At 39.9% G+C, this 23,372-nt stretch overlaps 1 protein-coding gene across 1 annotated transcript in view; it reads left to right on the top strand.

The window, feature by feature from the left end:
• Positions 1–20,438, top strand: part of wdr27 (WD repeat domain 27) — a 32,095-nt gene extending 11,657 nt beyond the window's left edge. Inside the window, exons 16-24 of the mRNA XM_070841566.1 lie at positions 651–740; positions 1,622–1,743; positions 3,520–3,653; positions 3,948–4,045; positions 4,941–5,062; positions 7,621–7,718; positions 12,047–12,149; positions 14,649–14,747; positions 20,406–20,438. Coding sequence (XP_070697667.1) covers positions 651–740; positions 1,622–1,743; positions 3,520–3,653; positions 3,948–4,045; positions 4,941–5,062; positions 7,621–7,718; positions 12,047–12,149; positions 14,649–14,747; positions 20,406–20,438 — 899 coding nt within the window. The remainder of the gene's footprint in view (positions 1–650; positions 741–1,621; positions 1,744–3,519; positions 3,654–3,947; positions 4,046–4,940; positions 5,063–7,620; positions 7,719–12,046; positions 12,150–14,648; positions 14,748–20,405) is intronic.
• The last annotated feature ends 2,934 nt before the right edge of the window (positions 20,439–23,372 follow it).

Below are 23,372 nucleotides of genomic sequence, written 5' to 3' on the forward strand. Positions count from 1 at the left end.
GCAACACCGACCATAACATGTCAGCCATGATGAAAATTCTGAAATCATAACGTCTTACCTTATTCTCAAACATTAGGAACTAAAAGTGGGCACAGGTGAGGATAACTCTGAGATAAATTAGTAATAAAAAGAAGTGTGAGTAAACAATAGTTTAAGGATCTGAGGTTTTACAGTGAGAAATGGTGACTTTGGTGGATCCTGACCGTGTGTGTGTCTGAGTGTGTGTGTGTGTGTGTGTGTGTGTCTGAGTGTGTGTGTGGTTGTTTACCCTGAACCATCCCAAGGTCATGTGTCAGGACTGTAGGGTAGTCATCCGGGGAACTAGAGCATGGCGGCATTTTACATTTATTTAAATTGTGGACACACATTGGAGTAATATTTTTATCAGCAGTAGCAAAAAGAAAAGCTGCATCCTCTCCTGGAAGGGTGAATTAAGGTAAATTCATGAAGTATGATTGGCAATAAATTAAGAACAATTTATTGTTGTTCTTACAGAATTATATTCCATTTTAGGATAAATGTTCCCATTTCAGACCAACCTCATCACTTCCCTGCTGTTTAAGAAACGCTTCCATATTTTTGTAATAATAAATCAGCTGTTGACTGAAAAATCCTCATAAAACACTTCTGTGTTTCCTTGTCTCTCCCAGGTGACGGAAAACAAATCCTGTGTGGTCTTGGCGACAGCTCGGTGTTATTGTACAAGTCCTCCCTTACTGGCAGTCCAACTGTCTACACAGGTGCGTGAAGTAGTCCAGTATCCATACCTTAAAAACCACTGGGTTACACAGTGTTTGCCCTCCGTCACCTCACTGTTTCGTCTGCAGTGCATTTAAATGTTTTTTGTTTCTTTCATGAAAAGAATGATTCATTTACTCCAATATTCTCTTTTTTTGACAACACGGGATTATTAATCGACTCCCCACAAACGATGCTCACGTTTTAGAGCTATTCAAGGTTAAGATCTTACCCCTGATCTTTTTAAGAGACAAGGATTATGTTAATACTAAGACGTTCATGCTAAGCTTGATTTAGGTCTGCCTTATATGGGCTCTTCTGATTAACATGCTTTGAAGGTGATCCATGGCTTTAGATGAAAGACTCCAGGAAAATCCAAATATTCACTTACTCAGCTATCACTGTCAAAAGTGTAGATAGAAAGTTCTCTTTCACCAGAAAAGCATGGTTTGGTTATATTCCAAAGCAAGAATTTGGTACATGCTGTCTTTGTTTTTGTCAGATGGTAAAACCTCAGTGATAGAAAGGTGGTGGAAAAAGAAAAAGAGAAGGCACATTGAGGCCATGTAGTTTGAACAAATAGTCCATGTACCACTGTAAGTATTGCCCTAACCCTCTGCAGCAGAGTAAACGGTGACAGGCACAGAGAGGATCATCATTTATTGTAAGCATCTGTTTCACCTTTGATGGTTCTAGTGCAGCGGGAACACAGCTGCCTCCACAAGGGGGCAGCAGAGATAAGATGGCAGAAGTTGAGGTGACCAGCGGGTCACCGACGGCCTCTTCTCTCCGCTCTGCCCGTCTCTCTGAACAGTACCATAAAAGTAAATGTTGCAGTCACACAGTGTGTTTCCAGATTGATTTCAAACCTCTCTCTATTCAGGACATGACAAGCCAGTGAGCAGTGTGAGCTGGAGCCTGAGCAGACGGTGGTGGCTGAGTGCGTCAGAGGACCGTTCACTACGAGTGTGGACCCATGGCAGTCCAGAACCTGCCATTATCATGGTTAGTGTCCCACACAGAACACGCTTATACTGACTTATGAGTCTTTTTGTTTTTGTTCCTAACAGATGCCGTTCAGTCCCCGTCACTCTAGTCTTAACCATCGCCACCACAATCCCTACCTTGAGCCTTTACCAAATCTTCCCTCACTCATTATTATAAGCCCAAGTCCTGGCCATAAAAAACACAGTGAAATGAGGACCAGTCAGAGTGACCTCATATTGCAAAAATGCTTTCACTTTGAAGATGTAAAAACTCAAATTGGTTTAGAAATAAAAGAAAATAACTACACACACATGCCATACACATTTTTCACTCCTGTTTTTAAAGACAGCTGTGTTTTGTCCCTAATTGCAGATTGGTAAATGAGGCCGTGATGCCACACTTGAAGGGCAGTAAAACAGTGGTTGCTACTGTATCTACAATTATTTGCTTCATGTATTTCATGTATTTCATGCTTTTAAAGTCTTAGGTTTGGATTCAGTGATAAAGCAGCGTACTGTGTTATGTCGTGTGTTAAGAGTGGTGGGAAGGGTGCACTGTATTATCAGATATAGTGATTTAAAAGATGCTATGATGAAAATGATCAAAGTTGTCCGTAGCGCATCAGAAACTGAGTCATAGCAGACCTTGAGCTTCTGCAGGGGAATTTCTGTGTAATATTCAAAGTGCATCTTTGACATGTTGATATTAAACATGCTTAATTCACTTTTTCCTTTTCTAATAAGAATAGCCCGATGTAATTAAGGAACGGAGAGCTGCACTATTTGGGATGATGAAACGGTGTGTTTCTTGGCTTAAAGACAGTGACTTTGTCATTCAAAGCATCTGCTGGACTCCGAGCATCCAAAACTCTGATCATATGCAGAACCTCTTTCCTTCTCTGGGTATCACATTTAACGAGACAGTCAGAAGTGCGTCTGCTTTACCAGGCCAAGTGAAAGCTTGTGGGTCTCCCCATAGCTGATGCTAACCATCCCTGCTCTGCGCCGCTCAGTGAGATTGTTTTGAGCTTGGCCGGGTCTGCAGCCTTTGACTGCTTGGTGTTCTTGTGAAACAACTTGGCAACAAATGCACGTTTTTTCAGGGACAAGCGCTCTGTCTGGGTGAGCCAGAATTACAAATAGCTTTGCACAGTTATACTTGAAAACTCTAGGAAGAAACAACCTCAAATGACCACATAGTGTTCCTAAAATATCTTGTCATTTGGTGTCAGATTCTATAATTTTGGTACAAAAATGAGGACACGACAGCCAATTTGTTTCTTTTACCTTGTTACACTGTGCGGTTTGGGGGTTAAGGAGAACAATGTTAATGCCCTTTAAAGAACATTTGTGATGAGCATGCTCAAAAGTTTACTCCAGACTTTTGTGGAAGAAGTTCCTTTTTCTAAATGGCGTGAAAAACCTTTCTATATACTACGAAGAGACAAAAACAAGGAGAAGTTGGTTGTTAAAGCAATAAAGCAAACATAGATTCACATGGTCCTATCAATAACTGTTAATCAATCTGGGTTTAATGGAATAACACAGACAATACCGCATGTGCAGCTTATCGAACAAAGCTATAGAGTGTAGTTACTTACTATTACAGCTCTTTGTTAGGATCGATAACATTCCCAATGATTAAAGACAGACGATCAGGAGTGAGAAACATTGATGACACTTCGTTAGATTTGGTTATATGTGTATACTAACAACAGTTTTTAGTCATACATTTTATGAATATCTAAGTAATCTCAAGAGATTAGCTTGATTTTTGTTGTCTTTGCTCCTCCAGGGGGACAGCATGTTCTCCAAACCCATTAGAAGTGCTCACTTTTATTACCTCGACAAATTTCTGCTTCTGGCATCTGGACCCTCTCTATACCTGTACCTCTATAATGTGGACATCACACGTGACGACATCAAACGGTAAGTGATTATTAAACAGAACAGCTTAGCATGAATAGTTCGATAGTGATGTATAAACTAGCTTTGAATTTATTATTCCAGTTACACTATACCATTCAAAGAAAACACTGCTTTTTCACTTTCTTTTTCCTCTTCAGGTAGTTATTTGTGTGATATCTCTTGTGAATAGGAAACACTTAAACTGCCATCAATCATAAAATCAGAAATCAGCTGTAAATAGTAGGAAGGACAGAGATGCAGAGTGATTCTGATACAGCTGGTTTAGAGAAGGATGCGACTTCCTTGTCTTCCTAGGTATCGGCAACGAAGTGTCGTCAAATTGTCAAGATCCTTTACGACGACATCAGCAACAGACATCACTGCCTTGTCTGCTGTCAATGACTTCCTCTCTTGTATCCCTTTTCCTGATATTATTGTATGTGCTATAGTTTAACCTAAAGTAAACCTATGCCTAAGTTTTACATAGAGCATCTTGTTGGACCACTTCCATGTCAACCACAGCAATCAGTCTGTGCTTCATAAAGCCCTCACATGTTCCCTGAGGGCTTTCATCACTGACTTTACCTGTAAATCACTTAGTTGTCTTTAATTTTTCAGGAATGTCTGCATTCCAGCCCCTTGTTAGGGTTTACAGTGCATTTATTTTCCAATAAATCCACTGAACTGAGCTGTGTTTGGATGAGTGAGATCCTTTCAGGAGTTAGTTTACACCACTGTTCTTTGCACTGGCCAAAGATGGGTATATAGTAATTCTGTAAAGGAAAAAGTTTTGATATTTTAAGTCTGGATTCTCTTTACAAATTCAGGATTGATTACTATTACTATCATTAAAAACTTAATTTCCAAGAATCCACATGCATTTAAAATGGCATTAAACTCTTTATTAAATTTGTTATTTTAAAAATTTAGTGTTGTAATTTCATTCAAAATGTCAAAAGTCAGATGTTGAGTCAAACCTGAGTATAAAAGACTATTCAGAAGGTCAAATACATCAGTTAGCAAACTTGCAGACAATGACTGAAATTTATATTCGTGCACTTTTGCATCACAGCATGGAATAATGGAAGCTGTCTGCAAGAAAGCAAACTGATTTATCCAGCTTTCTACTCAGAGGAATGAAGGAAGGTTGAAAAAAGTTATTGATCAAGTGTAACTAAGATGAATGTCCTAGAAGAGTGATTTTGAACACTTAACATCAGAAACACTTAAATGTCCCGCAGCTCGTCTACAGCAGGCCCACAGTTTATAAAGGATAAGTCTCATAACTTTTCCTAAAAGCTGTCTCAGACATGGTGCTGGTGTGCGGCTCTGACCGCTCCATTCAACTATTCGACATGAACAAGGGGACGGTTGCCGCAGAGCTGCCTGATGCCCACAGCAGAGCCATCCACTGCATCACACAGAACAAGGTGAGACCGTTTAAATGTTCCTGTCAAACACTTCCAACTATTAAATATATAAAAGTATTATATTCATTCAAAAGAACGTGTTCATGATAAAAAGTAAAGTCGATAATGACAGCATATATGAAGTGACATGCAGCACAAGAAACTGGTTAATGTGTGGTTTCTGTGCGTAAATTCTTCAAAGATAAGAAAATTAAATACACAGAGCAGCATTTGATGTTTCTGATTATTCCCCTGTTCAATGTCAGAGCCTTTATATCAATTAAAAAAGAGTGTATATTGAAGAAATGTCTGTAATGGGCTTTGTTCAATGGTTTAATAACTAGAAAACTGGAAACAATGAAGCAAATGTTACCTTTTATGTGACTGATGAGAAAAACATGTCCAGTCAAAATGTCAGAATATTAGTTTTGTGTTGAGCTTTAGCTCCACCTTCTTACACTGTAAAGACAATGTAAGTGTCATTCTTACAATGCAAAATTATTTCAAACTAATTGCATTACAACATTTGTTTCCTCATTCTGATCTTCACAGTTTATCCTGAAAACAGCACTTTTATTTCAAATGTTCAAATTCATGTATTTACTGAAAGACAAACAATTCTTGTTTTTAAAAACTCGGACATCTAACTTTTTATGCTTCTGAGTTTTTAATTAAATCTGTTTCATTTGACCAAAACTTCCAATAAGCTCTAATCTTTGTGAATGGACAGAGGCAAAGATATCTTGTCGCTCCACAGGCAGAATGAGTGACGTTTAGAGGGTCACGTGAGCCCCGTCTTCCATCTTCCATCTTCCTCTAGAAGGGTCTACTATTTGGCAGATGTTGTAATGTTACATAAGACATCTTTGAGTGTTGCGTAAGTTACATGCGGCACAGATCGTCTTTGAGGGAATAAAAGTGTTAGTTTGTGGTGTGATTGAAGAAGGTCATGGTTAAAAAAAAAAAAAAAAAATGTCATGGTTACCCAGAAGTTTCCATGACAGACAGACAGAACATGCCGTCACCAGTATCATTCATCTTGCTGTGTGTTTGGATGTAAATCCCTGGTGCATCAGGATTAAGACTGCCATAGGAGATGGCAGGAGGAGATTCCATGCTGGATGATGGCCTTGGAGTAATGCTGTTCCATGATGCAGTTTGGGTTTATGTGGCCTTACTCCCACATCACTGTCTTGAACCAATGTGGGCCCAATTTGCTGGTGTCTAACAAGTAGACAGCTCGGGCCTGTATCCACATCCATTATAGTGCTATGAGGATCGTAATACTGCATCACTCAAAATGAAACCATAAATATCAGTAATAAAGTCGAGCATTCAAGTCTGTTTTTTCTGCGTAGTACGTACAGCTATCAGATTACATTTAACAGAGAAATGAAGGTCCTGATTACTCTCCATATATAGTCATATGAATGTTTGCCAGGCTTGTAATCATAGAAATAATGAGGCATCTTGCGCATGCTTATGCAACTTATTAGAATACAGACAAGTGTGTGTTTGTGTGAGAGGGAGGCTTGTACCCCGTAACCCTGGGGTATTAACTTTAGTCACTCCTGCATGTTGGACTGTGCATGCTTTACACTCAGGCCAGCCTGGATTAGTTGGACACACTGCTGCTAGTGGCATGGATTAAATGCATTAACCCATCCAACTGCGATGCACTCGTGCACACAGCTGCCTATATTCCCTCAGCCCAGAGGTGCCTGTTCTTTTGTCACGCCAGCTATTGTGTGGCACACATTGTGGAAAGCCTGCAGTGTGTTGTTTCAGCTTGGCTATTGCATCAATGTGGGGTTCTCCAACTGGGTGCCCGAGGGCCTGTGGATGCCCGTAGGGTTAATACCTGCAGATCAGAGGGATTGCTCCTGCCTGCAGACTGCACACACAACATCACTCTTCCCTCTCCTCTCGCTCTCCCGTCCTGAGGCGGACCAAACATCAGGAACTGCAGCATGTGAAGCAGCTTTTCCCACTTCAAATTTCCATCGCCTCTTCTGCAAAATTCACCTGGAACTCATCAGAGCAGAGGACTTCTCGGAAAATGGAACTGAAAATGCCCTCTCAGACTCCTGTTCTCACACTCTTAATGGAAATCTAAACAAAAAACACCCCCACCACTGCGCTCTCGCTCGCTCTCTCTCTCTCCCCCTCACACACACACACACACACACACACACACTGTATCATCTGATAACTCGGTGTGAAAGTCATGTCTGGAATTTATGCATAAGATATCCAGTGGAAACTCGATGTGTTTCTACCTGAGGCCTGTCTCCGTGTGGTACGTCAAAGATGGAAAAATGACACACAAAAACAAATTAACAACAATTTTACCTCCATTCTGGTTTTCTTTCCAGCCCCATAGTGCTCATATAGTCTCTAATGCCACTTTCTACTTTTAGGGAGTAACAGTGCTCCCTGGAATAGTGATATGAAAACTATTCCCCAATACAGGATGAACAGCAACAACCTTTCCCAGAACTGGACAATAAGAAATACTGTTTTACAACCACTTTCAGTCAAACATGCGCTGACTACTCATTTTATTGTATATTTCACAGGGCTCCATGTTCAGCACACAAGCACTGGATTCATACAACCTCTTCCTCACCAGTGCCGTCACAGACGGGGTGAAGATTTGGGACCTGCGCGCACTGAAGTCAGTATTAATATAGTTTCTTCTGTTGGATTTTTTTTACTAGTGCACCTTTAATGTGCAAGTCAGGCCAAGAAGGTTTGGTTAAATGACCATGTCTATATATTAACATATTGAATACTTATGTAGTGCTTCATTTTCTTCCTTATCATGGAATAATGGTGGTGAATGAATTCTGGCTTTTTTAACACCTCTACAACAGGTTAGTATGAAATGGTTTGGGGTGTATTTTTTCTGTTTCTGACATCAAGACAAACCAGTTAAATTTACTTTGGTAGGTAACTTTAATGAAGGTTAGTATATATATGAAGGTGGTATATAATGTGTTTTTTCCTGCTTAATCTCAGTTAAAATCAAATCTGTCAAAATTTCCCAAGAGCAATAAATGCTCAGTCAAATAAAGGAAGAAACCACTTCTTCAACCAACCACATTTTTTACTTATGCAAACATTCCACAGTTGATGAGTGAATCGGCAGTTGTTCAATTTCCAAAGTACGTAGCTGAGAATATTTTTCTTTGGCCCTTAGTAGCAGATATCCATATAAGGCAGATAATTCAAGTAGGCTCTCTTGGATTTCAAAATGTTCTTTTTGGCCCCGTAGAAGGCATTATTGAGTATTTCATTCTTTCTCGTCTGAGACTGCTTCCATGTTTAACTCCTCATCCCAGACTCCATCAAAACCTTATTGCTATCTGATAAATATTTGTGCCTGGTTTCCAGGTCAACTTCTGGTTATGAGAGCTGTCATCAAGCATCCCTCAGCAGATGCAGTTCCTCTGAGGTGAACCATATGGACATATGAAAACAATATGTAGAAGCATTTTTTCATTTTGCCGGCCCTTGTAATTGTATTTTCCTCTTTGATAAACCTTATGTGTCTGTAGCTGGTACCAACCACATAAAGACCGACAGCTCTTTTGCGCTAACGTTTCTCTGTATTCCGTTTTATGTGCAGCTTTCAGCTAATGAAGGTGGCTCCGTAGTCAGTTCGAGGTTTCATGCTCATTGATAAAATAGCCAGTATAAACATTGGTGGAATAATGTGTGGCATAAGTAAAGCTTATGTATGTTTTCTTCTGACAAGTCTTTGAGTGACCATTTCATATTCTTTGTTCAGAGGTGTGAAGAAATGTTTCAATCAGCTGTAAAAAAAAATGTATCTTAGTGACATTATACTGACTGAAACTCCTGACAGATGATATTAATAGCAAGTCTAAGTAGCAGTACAACATAGCAGAATAATAGCAGCATACTTTTAGAGTTGTATGCTGAAGCTCACGAGAACACTTGATGGTGAATATCTGATCACTGAATGAAAAGTTTTACCAGCAAAATCTCTGAATTAGCAGGAATTACTGGGGTGCGTTCCTGGAAACACATGATGGTGTCACATGTCATAAAGAGAATTCCTTTTTCCACATTTATTGGACGGGTGGCAGAAGTTTCAAAAGAAAACATCTCAAAATCTCAACACATGAAACCAAAACTATTTGACTGACCCGATACCCTTGGGGCCAAGAGAGTAAAATATGTTTTTTGTGATTTTAAGCTATAGAATAAACTTTCAGGAAATGTTGAGACACTTGTGGATAATATAATTTATCCTTAAGCTTTACTGTTCAAACAGAACTTATATATAACTGTATAGTAATTTGGCTTTTAGGCACAGAGTAACATTAAGTCACTCAGGAAATCACAAAAGCCTGACGGGTTAAATGAGCATCGTGTTTAGTTAAACATCCACAATATTGATTGATGATGTTGGTCACTGCCACTTTATTAACAAAATATAATAGTTTTTAATTGTCATTTATACATGCATACTGTAAATGACTGCAGCCAGTGCTCTTAACAGACCCTGACAGAAGCTCTATGTCAGTACTAAACTGGAGTTAGTACTGTAAACTCTCTTTGATCAAACTAGAGAACTTGCAGAGAAACCACAATGGGACAATGCACATTTCACTCCATGGAAACTTTTGAAACTCAATCTTCATTTTATTTTGGTCTGTCACGTGAGATTCCCCAGTACTTCTCGCCCCCTTCCTTTTCAGACAGACACACCAACATGCGTGATCGCCATGTGTATCCACCAAAGACTGGATGAGGGTAATGATTTTTGAAGGTTTGCCACACTTAAAAGAAGAGTTTTACCACCAATGTAAACTAGTGCATTGCTTACAGATTATTTTCGTGAAGGCCACTCCTTTCATTCCCCCCTCGTATTTCCAAATTATGTGTTAGAGTGCACAAGGATCCAGTTTAGGGGTCTATACAGCAGCATTTAGCATAGTTTAAAATCAGACCCACTGAGATACTGATTCTAAAGATAGAAAGAACAGATGTTGATCTGTTTCTCTTTAGCTCAGTGATGTATTTCCCTTAAATCTTGTGGAATTTCCATCATCTGATAAATTAATACTGAGCAATACATTATATACAAAATTTATTCATATTAAAAAATATCACACAGCACAAGAGAAATCAAGATTTCGCCAGATTTGCACCGACACAGTTGAATTGGTTGAAATTTATTGGCTGCAAATAATGAGCTATGATTAGCCTGCTGATTACCATGATGACTGACACTGAATACCCAGGTGCATTCAGTAACCGTATAGGCTCCCACTCAAGAGGATCCGACCCTCCTGTGCAGTCTGCGTTAGTCATCAGCCAAATACCGGATAGTCATCACTCACACAACGCCGGGAATTTGTGTGTGGGGGATTCAACCCCACATCTCCTTTCATTCAGTCAAAACATTAGAGCCGCATTCTGACCTAGAAAACCAGATGAGTGTTTACTGTGACTTGTTTAACTGCTTCTTATCAGTGTGATAGTGACAGGTTGTGTCAGCTCTGCTGCAGACCTGAATGTCCAGATGCTCTGATGGGGATTTAGGAACTGAAACCTCTCATCCATCTTTCTATGCATTGAAATGATAAAGGGCCAGAAAGTAATATAACCCTCTTTAAGTTTAGTCTTTAATTCAACAGGTTCAATTCTAACCTGTTCAAATTTAGAAGAATTTAGAAATGTAAAAAATGTAAAACCTTCTTGCAGAAGGCTTAGCATTAATCTGTCGTCTCCACTGTCAAGTCTATTGGTCGTCTTGTGTCATTTATCTTGTTGCCTCATTTTTTCCCACTTAATTGGTTTCATTAGCTGTCAATCATGCCCAGTTCTCATTTGTCAGCCTCTTTAAAAATGAGTAGATAAAGTCACCTGGTGAAAACCTTTACACACCATCTCTTGTGTGTAACTCAAGACAAAAGAGAGTTTATTACCAGCATGTGTGGATGGATCTGACTATAGCTGCCCTCTCACCTCCAGCAGTATTTCTCAGTTAGGTGACCATTTTTGCAGCATTGCTAGGACATGTTCAGTTGTTGTAATGCCAGTGAATACAGCATCACCAAAAATCAATGAATCAACACCTCCCTGACACAATTATTAACAAGGAAATCAACAGTATAAACTTCATGAAGTGTACTTGATGCTTAGCAGTGGTATTAACTTGCTAACTTGCTCACTGTGTATATCAAATGTCTTTGTGGTCACCAGTGAATGTGAACTACTTTTAGTCCAGCTTAATGACATTAGCATGTGAGTGTCAAAGACATGCTCTCACCAGATCCTGTCAAAGCCCTGCTCTGCCAGCGTGCCAGCCCATATAGAGGCCCTCGCTCAGCTAGCTGTTAGTGGCATTGTAAAGACATTACATGCTGTTGCAAACCAAAAGCAAACAGCACAGAAGTTGCACGAGGGGGCCATTTGTCATCTGCTACCCTCTCTTTCTGTGTTTTGCTTGAGTCATGCTCAACTCCTTGTCCTCAACTGGTTCAGATGTTTGTAAAAAGTGAAGCCTGCAGGGTGGCACTGCTGCCAGAGCTCTGTAGACTAATAGATGCTTTATTTTCATCCAGCAGATCACTTCACCAAAAACATGGCTGCACACGTGTTTGAAACGATACATCTCTTCTTATTCAGCCATTGCACTGAATTTATATGTTACGCTAAATGTTTTCAATGGTTTACTTGCCATTGATTTGCAAAATGATATTTGGTGTTTGTGTTGTGCATAACAATAACAATAATGAACTTGAGATTCTGAAATGTCTTTCTGTCTCGCTGTTGAGTCCATCCTGCATATCATGCGCTCTTAATGTGACCAATTCAATGAGACAAGCCAGAAATTAGATATTGATTTAATCCCACAGGGACCCAGTAAACTAAGCATGTATTATGATGTAAGCAGTCAAATATTCATCATCTCCTTCACATCAGCTGGTTTGAGTTTATTAACCTCATTCATTTCTCACCCCTCAGGTGTGTCCGGCGTTATGAGGCCCATCTAAACCGCTGCCATCCGTGCTCTTCGGCCATCTCCCCGTGTGGCCGGTTCATTGCCTCAGGCTCTGAGGATAACTGTGTAAGTTGTAATTCTCTGGGTTTCTACGTACAGTGTGTGTTTCATCCTCCCCTGTATACACTTCTTCACTTATACTGTGTCTCTGTGAGACTAATTTAACAAGATTACGAGACTGTATATCAAATTGTAGTTGCAGTTGCATCAGAAGCAGAAGTGTGAAAGTATTCTGACTTATTACAGTAAAACATTTTCTATATAATTCATATAGACTTTATAACGTTTATGTCTTACTTGACCTTGTAAAGGGGAAGGACAGCAGGAAAACAGCAGTATAACTTTATCAGGTTTGCCTCCATTTAAGGTGAGGACTGTTTGTGCTACTCAGAGATTTTTTATTTGGACTCAAGCCTTTTTCCATAGAAGTCAAATTCAACATTCATGTTGAAGCAGAACTGTTTAATTGCTTTTCCAGACTGTGCTTTAAACTTGCTTTCAAAACGTTTTTCAGAAGACTGCCTCCCTTTTCCTTATCCATCTCTCTTTTCTTTTCTTGGTTTACGTGCTCGTTGAAAGCAGTGGAATAATATATGCATGCTGGTGGTTATTATTAATTATGGGGACTCAGCGCAGCGTGGACATTTGAGAGCATCTCTGTCGAGATCGGACATTTCCAACTTTTCTCAGAAATCGGGAGAGTGTATGGTAGTAAGCTACACCGTATTTATTTGTAGCTGCCCTGAGACTTCCATAAGCCAGACACATTTGTACTTGTCTTAATATATCAAAAAGCAATCATGGAAAAAAAGAACCTGAATACTCTAAAAAGACTCCCTAGATCATATTACACATTTTCCAAAGAGCATAGGGCCAAGAGCGATCTACAGGGAATATGATTTCAGTGTGGTCGATATTAACCTGTTGTATGTTCAGTTAAAATAGCTCTGACATACCCTCTTATCATCTGATGTGAATTTTATTATTTAGAAGTAGAAGGAGCTTCCTTTTTAAATTGTTAGTAACAACAATTTTAAAAAGAAAACTGGTTGTTCAGTTTTCATAGCCCAGACTCTACTAACCCCGCTCTTTGCTTCAGATACTGTTAATATAAGCTGATACATCTGGGGATCCATGTGATATGTGAGCATTCCTGAAAGAACTTTTTTCTTCCAAGTATCTAATGCCCTGTTAGACACCACAGACGTCATGTGCCTTAGACAGGAGACACTCTACCCATGGACAGAGCCCGTTTGACAGAGCTCACTTGAAGCGTTTTTCAGAGAAACATAATACAAACCAGCTGTAGGAATCTGATGAGTCGTCGTCTGGTAACAAACATCCCCACATCTGTTTTATCTGTGCTCATGGCACTGAGGCAAAAGAAGCGCTGATTGTATTTAGAGGGAAAAAAAGCCACGCTAACAAGCTGACAACACATTAATATATCTGTTGTAAGACTTCAGATTAAAGTGTTGATTCGAAGATGTCTTCACAAGTGGCATGCAGACGTATTTCTGTGCATCCATGACCAGGTGTAAACACCCACATGTAGGAGGTGTTAGTGTACTTCCTACCAAAGCAGAAAATTCCAATTATATATCTGCAAGGGTACTTTAGCATTATTAATCTGTCTCAGGGGCTCCTTAACGTTGAAGTGCTCAGTATTTGAGTGTTATGAGTGTGTTTTGACATTTTCAGTTGTACATTTATACAATCTCTTGAACAGTTTTCAGTATTTTTTCTTCATTTAAACAACAACTTAATCCAAAAAAGTCTTGTTTTTGCTGTCCATTTGTTAAAGTTCTCACCTTGCAGCGGCGATGTAGAAGTGCACACCGTGGCATCACTGTTGGCCGTGGTTACAGGTGCAAAAGATCAAACTTCTGACTTCACCCAATCACACCTATCAGTGACGCTGACTAGTCTCTTATTAATACGTTTTGATACTTAATAGTTTTCAGAATACGGTGCTACAAACATACTTTCAAAAGGTTGTGAAGTTTGATAAAACACTGTTGAACCTATCTGCAGAGTCATTGGGGTTTTGTCCAGCAGTTGACATAGCTGATTTTGCACAGTATGTGTGTCTGATTGTGTCTGATTACTGATATGAACAAGCGCCAAGCCCCACTGTCTAGACAGTGTCTTAACATAGTTACAAACTCCTGGAGATCATCAAGAAAGCTTGTGTGATAATATTTAAAGTATCATGGTGTTCAGGCTGAATGCTCTAAACAACCAGTGGATGTTACAGTATGAATGTTAGCTGTGCGCACACTGACTGCATGTGTATGAAGTGGGCCTTTGTATGTGTGTGCTGGAGCTCAAACTCGAAATGATTGCAAAACTTAAACAGGATAAGCACAAAGTTTTCCCCTGAAGTTGAAATGATCCCTAAAGCACACTTGTTTATTGTATGTATTATACATCTGTAATGAGCTTTACCAGGTGGGTTAATGTAACTTACTTTCTGTAGGTAGATCCTGTCCTGCATCGTTACATCACTGCATGATTACAGCCGTTACCAGCTTTTGTTCATGTGGTCCATTTCCTTCGTTTCAGGCCTACGTGTACGACATCCGCAGCAGCAGCTATCTCCACAAACTTCAAAAACACTCCGACACCGTGCTGAGCGTGACTTTCAACCCAGCCACACCAGAGGTAAGAACTTTTTTTGATTCTGTGATTATTTCCTTTCTCACAGAACTGACAGATCTCGACATCTTAACTAAAGCATCGGCCATGTTTCTCTACATCCAGGTAAACTTTTGGCTAGAATAAACATTTTGGACGGATTCACTGAATGTCTTACTTTCATTTACTGACATCAAATAGCTAAAGAAAGACTGGAGACTGTTTTTACTTTCCCGATGTTGACCTCCAGTGTGTTAACTCTGCATAAACACCCCACAGAGTGTGTATCCAGGCAGCAGTGTTAATGTGTTTACCCTCCACTCCTCTCCTGACTGTGTGTGCACAACAATAGTTTAATCTCTGCCTTTGCCTCGGCCTGCGTAAGGATACTCGAGTCTTTAAGCATTTATTTTCCTCTTATTTTTGTTTGGCAAGTTGTATGTTTTTTTCTGCCTCCCAAAAAACAAACTGACCTTAAGAAGAAGAAGAAGGAGCACCACTCCCTTACACACCCACTCTACAACACCAGCAACGAGTGGATTTTGTTCTTATTCCAAACATTGTTCTTTATCTCAAGCATCTCGAACAGGCATGACAGAAAAATGTTTCAAAGCAAAGATAAGAGATCACTTTGAAAAGCTGTGTCAGCGGGTCAGAGGTCGCGTCATCTTCAGTCCAAGAAATTACTTTCATGTTTTAATGAGTGTATTTGTCTTGAATTACATATACAGTACAAACGCACAGAGCACTTTGGTACAGTTGACATATAGACGTACTGGTAAGTTGTTTTTCAGTCAAATTCGTGTAATCTGATGAAGAAATTCACTTGGCATGATTTGAAAGACATGTGTACTTAATTTTTGCAAATATTCAACAGGCTCCGTTGGCTCCACAGGTGTACGCCGTCTCTACTTGCTCAGCACTGTGTTTGTGTTTGTAAAGAAGGAATGATATCCTCAGGCTGAGGTCACATAGCAGGACTCATCGAGACCAACTCAGAATTCAGGATGGGTGGACTTCAATGTCAGTAACCTCAAGTAATTTCCACTAGAAGCCATGAAAGAATTCAATACAACGTTTGAGCTACAAATAATAGGAAGCACAAGCTTTTCACATGTGTTGAACGGGTGCACTTGCTTGTCTTTATGTACTGCACAGTAACAAAAGCAAAGAAATGCTGCCTGCATGTCCAAACACCACTGAGACAGCAGCCTCCTGGACCAATACCATTTTCATTTAAAATGACTATCCTCTATATGGCTCTGTGGGTTTAAACAGTGGTGGCCAGTTTATAGTCCAATCAGATAATGACTACCGCTCTTCCGTGCCATAACCCTGTGGGATCTAGTGGTTCGCTTTGTGCGCTGTGCTGATCCTCTTTTATGACTGGCTGCCTGCAGGCTCGTTCCAGCCCGTGACACAGTCGACAAAAGATGTATACAGGGCTGTGCTTGTTCAGTTCAGGAGCTGTCGTCCAATTTTTCTGTTGATTGTTTATTTGTCGTGTTTCTACTTGATCCCTGACAGTTTACTGTTGTGCTGTTATGCTACAGAGACACAATTCAGTATTGATGGTATTACATGTGTCAAATGTTGAAAATGCTTTGCTATCAGTCTAAACTGGTAGGTTCAGGGACTTTAGGGACTTCAGGGACTTCATACCAGCATCCTTTCAGTGTCTTCAACAAAGTCTCCAGAGCGTTTTTTTTTCTGCAGAGCAACAATTCTGTTTAGAAATGCTTTATTGTCCAGTTAATGGTTTTCATTTGGAGCTGGTCAAAACAAACAGATTTGCATGAGAGAGCTTTATAATATCACTTCCTCTGCTGGACATCTCATGAGACTTGTTGACTGGCTTTTGGACTTGAGGCACATGTTTTAAATCTGCATGTCCATCTGTGTAACTCCATTCACTTGGAAAGTTTGATCCAGGGCCACTTACTGGCTGAATTACAGCAATCTGCAGAGTTTGAAGACACACTTCATCAGTCAGAGCGTGCTCGCTCCCCATCAGTACTTCTGCACATTCTGCTTTGTTTGATATGTGGCTAATGTGGTCAGAACAGAAACTCAGGAAAGGTTGGCACATTGACTGAAGCTTTATTATATGTTTTCACTGCAGTTGTCAGGTGATTTCTAAAGATTAAAGAAATATTTTAATCAAACTGAAAGTTTTGATGATGAATTAGGAGACAAATGTGAATACTTATAGTTGCAGTAATACTTAAGGCCAGATTTCCATGTGGAAATATTTTGCATATTTCTTTGAAAATGTTCAAATGTGTGCTAGTAATCCAAACCTTTTCCCTTCAGTGAAATATCTTTTGTCTTCAGACTAATGCTGTGTGTCAAAATGAAACAATCACAAGGTCATTTCCTGTCAGCCATCACTTGTTTCTGTTCTCAGATTTGTGTCAGTGACCATCTCATACTACACGAACTTGCCAAGATTTGACCAGATTCAAGTCGTAAAACTCACAGATATATGAAAGGTTTTGAGGGCTCCAGAGGGTCTGCAGCTAAATTAAGCCCCACGACTAGTCTTTCCACCTTGAATATCAGGATGTCCCTGTGAGCACGTCCTGATTGGAGGCATGCAAGATATATTTATCTCATAGAATAAACTGTAGTACCAGAAATACTGTAGTTCATTAAATTACACCTTGTTACACAAGTAGTTTTGTATTGGCAAACTGCCTGCTCATGTTTGTCCAGCAGTTGTCTGACTGTAATTAGCACACAGCTGGTGATGGTCTCGTTCCATTCACCACTGCACAGCTACCTTTTGTCTGCCCGCTCAAAGGGACAGAGTTGTTCTTGATCAGTGACTGAGACCAACGTTCACTGTGGTCTATTAAAACTTTCCCAGGACCTCTTGGAGGGCTGAAAACCCTGGTTCTTATAGCTTCATAGTTTTATCTCAGTTTGAAAAGAAATAGATAAGATTCACATCCTTTGACATGTTATTTTTGATCTACTTACTAGCTTTCAAACGTATCACACAGTCTTTATTACTGGAGACGGTTTGCTCAGTTGTCATGGAGATGGATCTGTTGACATGTGAGCTCAGTAAATGTTATGACTTCTCATCCATGTTAGCTTCAAGTTTCATTTTTCAGCCCATCCTTTTCCAGCTCGGGGTCTACTTACTATTCTATAGAGTTTTATCACCAGCAAATGGATAGTTTTAATACAGAAACTGCTAAACATGCTAGGGTCCCGTCATAAAGCTCTCAGATGAAGCACACTGATGGTTTTAAATGCCTTTCTGCATCATGTCAGCCTCACGAAGTGGTTCGAGGGTGTAAAAGTATTTCAAGACGCTGAGAAGTCGAGCCCTACAGAATCCAGAATCCTACACTTTTGACTCTGACACTCATCATTTATACTTTTCTTGATAATACTGAGAGTGTAAGATTGAACTTAGATGCTGCTCTTCTTCACATTTAATGAAAAGTGTTGATCTTCTCCTGATTTATTTGGGTGCCTGGCTCGGCTTTGTGAGGCCGCTTCTTCGTTCCATTTGATCCAGGGTCTTGACTGGAATGGATGTCTTTATTTTTTATTATTCATTTTTGTTTGTGGCCAAAATAGAGACGTGTGAACAAAAATTAGTTCAGCAAGTCCTGGGAAATACAGTTTACCGAGACCAAGGCCACGTGATATCATATAATGGCAACATCTGGCAACAATGGCAACAAAAATAGTGCGAAGAAGTGTCCCCAACCTGTGCTCTCTTGCTTTTTAGCCTCATTTGAGGGCCAGATGTTCTACATATTTACTGCTGTGAGAACCCTCCGATGCAAGGCACAGACAGATAATGCATATTTTCCACTCATTTTTCACTCATGTTTTCCACCCTAATACTTAAAAGACCATCAAGCAGGCAGATCTACCTCCAGGGTTCATTCCCTCAGGTTTATTCCTGTACTTTAGTCTCTAATGAGAGATCCCAGCTTTTACTGTCACTTCACTTTGTTGTCTTGTAAAATCTTGTGGGATTTCAAATGGCATACCTCTGTGAAGTTTTGTAAGCTCCCCTGTGTTGAACCTCAATGTGCAACTGTAAAAGTTGCCTCAAAGAATTATTTTCACACTTTCACACAGGAGTGATTTTGTCTCCGCTGGCTCAGCACATGAGGATGTTTTCGTTTTCATTTCTTTTCAGATTAAATGTGTGGGAGGGGAACTAAGCTGTGTCCTATTCAAGCAGTGCCTGAAAACAAGGCACTGGTTAGACTGTAGTGACTTCCTCCCTTGATTTCTGGAATTTAAAAGCTTCCTAAGTAAAGACAAAGAAAAATACTGTCAAATCAATAGTGACTTCAGCGACACAGTTTATTGGGTCAGACTAGAGAAGCAGACTTCATGCGGCTGTGCTTTATTCGGGTTACTCAGACTTCTGTACTGTCTCATCCCAAACTGTCGATAGCTCCAATTACATTGTTCCACATCAGCAGTGGAAGCTGGATCCAGTCCCAGCTGACACTGGGCAAGTCAGTCACAGGGCGGACACGCAGACACGCTCACCCAACATTCACATTAACCTAATCCAGGCTTAGGTTAATTGGTCAGCTACCTGTGGGGTTACTAAATATATATTCTTCATCAGATATCCTGGAGTTTTAATAGGTGACCTTTTCATTTAAACAGAAGGAATGGTTCTCTACAATCTGAACCTTAAACGGGGTAAATATCAAGGGAAAGATCCATTTCACAAGATGAAAATTTGAAAAATTAAAAATTAATTGATTCAAGAGATAAGAGAGGAAAAATATTTTCATTGGCGTTAAAGTCTCGGTATGCGGTGTCGTCCCTTATTAGATGTGATTTACACCACACGAACTGGAACATTTGTAGAAGTTGTAACTTTTAGCTGCGGGGGGACGGACTGGATGGTGCAGTAGGAGACATTTACAAGCCTGAGCCGTCAAACCAAAATTTAGGTTTTGTTTTGAATAATCCTAAACCAGGTGTGCTTGTTTCAGCCAGAGCTTTAAGGATATTTACGCCGAGTTTAACTGTGAGCAGAATCAGCTAATGCTCAGTTTGCCGTATGTCATCATCTTCATTGAGCAATAAGCTGGATAAAATTACAGAGAGATCAAAGAGATGGAGGAGAAGTCGATGATACATGAAGAGGCTCATTACAGGCTTAAAAACAACCAAACTAAAATAAGTTTTGTGATCTGACATAGAAAGTGTCTGATTAAAATATGTTTGTGGTTAAAAACATGAGACAGCCTTCCTGAAACAAGTGTTTGGTCCTGTGAAAGTATCCTTGAGAGAGACGGCGAAGCTCCTCTGTCCCAGAGACACGGCTGCACTCTGACATGCCTGGTCAACTCTTAAACACACACATGTGTGTTTGTTGGAAGAGGCTATCAGAAAACATACCCTTTTCATTTCAGCAACAGAATCACAAAGAAATAAGAACTATTAGACACGGTTTTTTGTTTCAGTCTTTTGATTAAGAGGTTTCTGAATCCTTTCCCACGTGTGCTTTAGACCTCATTTGCATTTCAGCTCGGTGCACGACTGTGACCGCTTACTGACACTGTCTCTAAAAGTTAACATGCTCCCAGATACCAAGATGAACAATGAGTGAATCATCTCGTTGGACTTTCAAGCTCAGTGCACTCTTGTCTCCATATGTCAACATGTGTCATCTTTGCTCTTTTGCAGGCAGGCAAAAAAATGCAGCTGGCGTCCCACTAGACCTTTTAGCAGTGTCTTTTTTTTTTTGTGATCATTTGGCATTTTATTTTAGTACTTGTTAAAAGAAAATGTATCTGTTCATTTCCTCTTTGCTTGACACCAGAGAGCAAAACGCGCTCTTCTTACTGTAGTGGCCAGACAGCAAATACAGAGGTGGACTCTGCCGTCTGGTCCAGAATGTCACATTAGAGTGAGACACAGACTGAGCTGAGACAGCCTCTCTGAAAACAACTGGCCTGTGTTCAACACAGCTGGAACGGCAATGAACAGGAAGTGAGAGAAAGAAGAGTTTGGGTCCAGTTGCAAAGTCACAAGAGACATTTTTATCTGTCAGAACTTTTCACATGTCGTAGACAGCATTTTGGCCGTGGTGTTAGTTTATACTGCTGTCCTTCCTTTGCCTGTACGTCTCTCATACGTTGGACTGGTATGCTGCATTTTGTCTAGTCTGTGTAGCTTTAATGAATAGTTATATGTCATATGCATATTTACAGATTGCACGGACACAAAATTGATAAATAGCACAAATTATGTCTTTAATAACAAAAAATTACATAATTTGGGGGATTTCCGATAGAACAAATAGAAAGCACAGGGATCAAACTGATATTTATCCTCTTATCTAACTCTGTAAGACAGCAACCTATTATATTGTAGTTCCCAAGACTAGTTAGGGTTAGATAAACAGGCTACACTATTATGTGTTGATTAATAAGCTTTTAGAGGTGCTGGTAGGTATTTTGTCACTGTTAACAAGGCTGGGCTAGCTGGTTTCCAGTTTCCAGACTCTATGCTAAGCTAAGCTAAGCTAAGCTAATCAGCTCCAGCCACATACACACATTAGAGTGGCGTCAATCCTCTCATTTAACAAGAAATCAAATGAGCATATTTCCCAGCTCTTGTCAAATAAGTACAATCTAGATTCATGATGAAACAAACCGATGTATTAAATGCTATCAAGCAGCATACAGCATTTTTAGCTGCTACAGAAAAGGTTTCAGGTTTTTTAAAAACCTAAAACCACATCAGTTTTGTTGTACAGCGTTCTGCATTCATTATACGATCATTTTGGCGACAACATTAATCTTGCTTTTGGAAAGGCTGCGATATTGACAGGACGAGCGCTCCAACACTGTTGGATGTAATGTTGAAATGTGTTCTGGGAACGAGTCAGTGTTGAATAAACATTGACTGCTCTTTTTGTTTTTGGTTGCTCACTGCATTTTGCATCTGGAGCGAACACCGTGGACGCTGTGAGTCTGACGGCATCCGTGTTTCTGTCCTGGACCTCATAAATGAGCTCTACCCTCACAGACTGTCAGAGAGTGACTAGAGGGCAGATGGATGAACAGGCAGAGGGAGTCTGAGCTGGACAGATTTAGATTTACTGCTGCTTCCATTATTTGGATTGTTTTAACTGCCATCAATAACACTAAATGTGACAAGAGCTGAGGTTAGATTAATGCCATCTTAATTGAAAATTTATGAAAGAAAAACATTTTCATGTCTCCAATCTTAGTTTCATTTCCTTTACATTTTTATTACAGTTGGACAGTTTTTCAATGACTTTATCTGGACTACTATCAACATCACATTTCTTAATTGAGAAATAATATTTCTAGTGCATAATATTCATAACAGGCAACAGATAGTGAGGCTTACCAGCAACATAAATCAAACTTAACTGGCTTGTAGGTTTATATACCAAACTGTATGTTATTCTAAGGAATGTGGATCTCTATGGGATTACATACATACGTCAGTACCAATACTGTCACCACCAGTAACAGACACGTCTTTCACTGGCAGTTCATGTATTGGAAACTCATCAAACAGGTGACCCTGGTGACCGTCTGCTCCCATGTAGCTCTTCCTTCCCCTCTCATCAAGTACAGTACAGACTACCTGGTATGTTGGCATTTCTGAAGTCTGCGCTCTGCAACTGATTGATGTCCTTTGGGAGGGAAAACACTTTGTTCCTCGTATCTTCAAAGCCGCAGCTATTGTTCAAACCAGTTTGTGCAGGCAGACGCTTTCTGTTGTCCAGAATGCCAATATTTGGCACAAGTGTTCACCCCTGAAAATCGAACCCACATTCCTTTCTTAATCCATTCTTTCATCGAATTTATTCCTGCTTTGAACTATTGATTTGTGATCTTTTGTCCGTGGTATTGAGCCAGCAGGCCCGACTATAACTTAGATTATGTAACACGTGTGACACACCATGCAAATTCTCAAGCTGATTTACGATCCCTGCGTTCCTAAAGAGTTTTAAATGGAGCTACAATAAACTAAACATAAAAACAAATGTACAGAAAGATCATAAAAGAAACCCAACACAGTTTCTCAGGCATGACCCATGACTTTGAGTTTATTAAAGACCGGATGTTTTATTATTTAAAAAAAGTGACATATGCAAGTGAATAACTAGAAAACCCATAAATCAGTGGTGGCAGAGTTGCATAAGGGCATCTGACATTGGAGTTAAATGTTTAAACAGATCAAACCTGTGATAACTGTGTTTCTTAGAAGTGGGATGTTGAGGAAGGAAGGCCAAATACCTTATTTATGATGGCCCTTCATGACCCCATGCTATATGTCTACAGTGAATCAGCTCTCAGCCACTTCTGACCTCTGACCCCGAAGGTCGCCCAAAACCTTCAGTCGTCATCGGCTTAGCCCGTTTCAGCCTCAGTGAACAGAGGTCGAAGATTGCGGGGATGGAATGTGTTGGATTACAGATTTTTGCTGCAAGTGCAAATACTTCCATCAATGGTTTCATCCCCTTTTTAGGAAATCTTGTTATTTGATTTCAACTTTGCACTCCACGGCTACATGGAGGAGTGTAACGCCTAGACGATTACACAGTCTGGTGGTTTTGGGTGGCAGTTGATGGAGAGACCTGTGGTTGCTAATGGAGCTGCTCTCTGACCC

Source organism: Pempheris klunzingeri, chromosome 12 (assembly GCF_042242105.1).
Source record: "Pempheris klunzingeri isolate RE-2024b chromosome 12, fPemKlu1.hap1, whole genome shotgun sequence".
NCBI classification, from domain to species: domain Eukaryota; kingdom Metazoa; phylum Chordata; class Actinopteri; order Acropomatiformes; family Pempheridae; genus Pempheris; species Pempheris klunzingeri.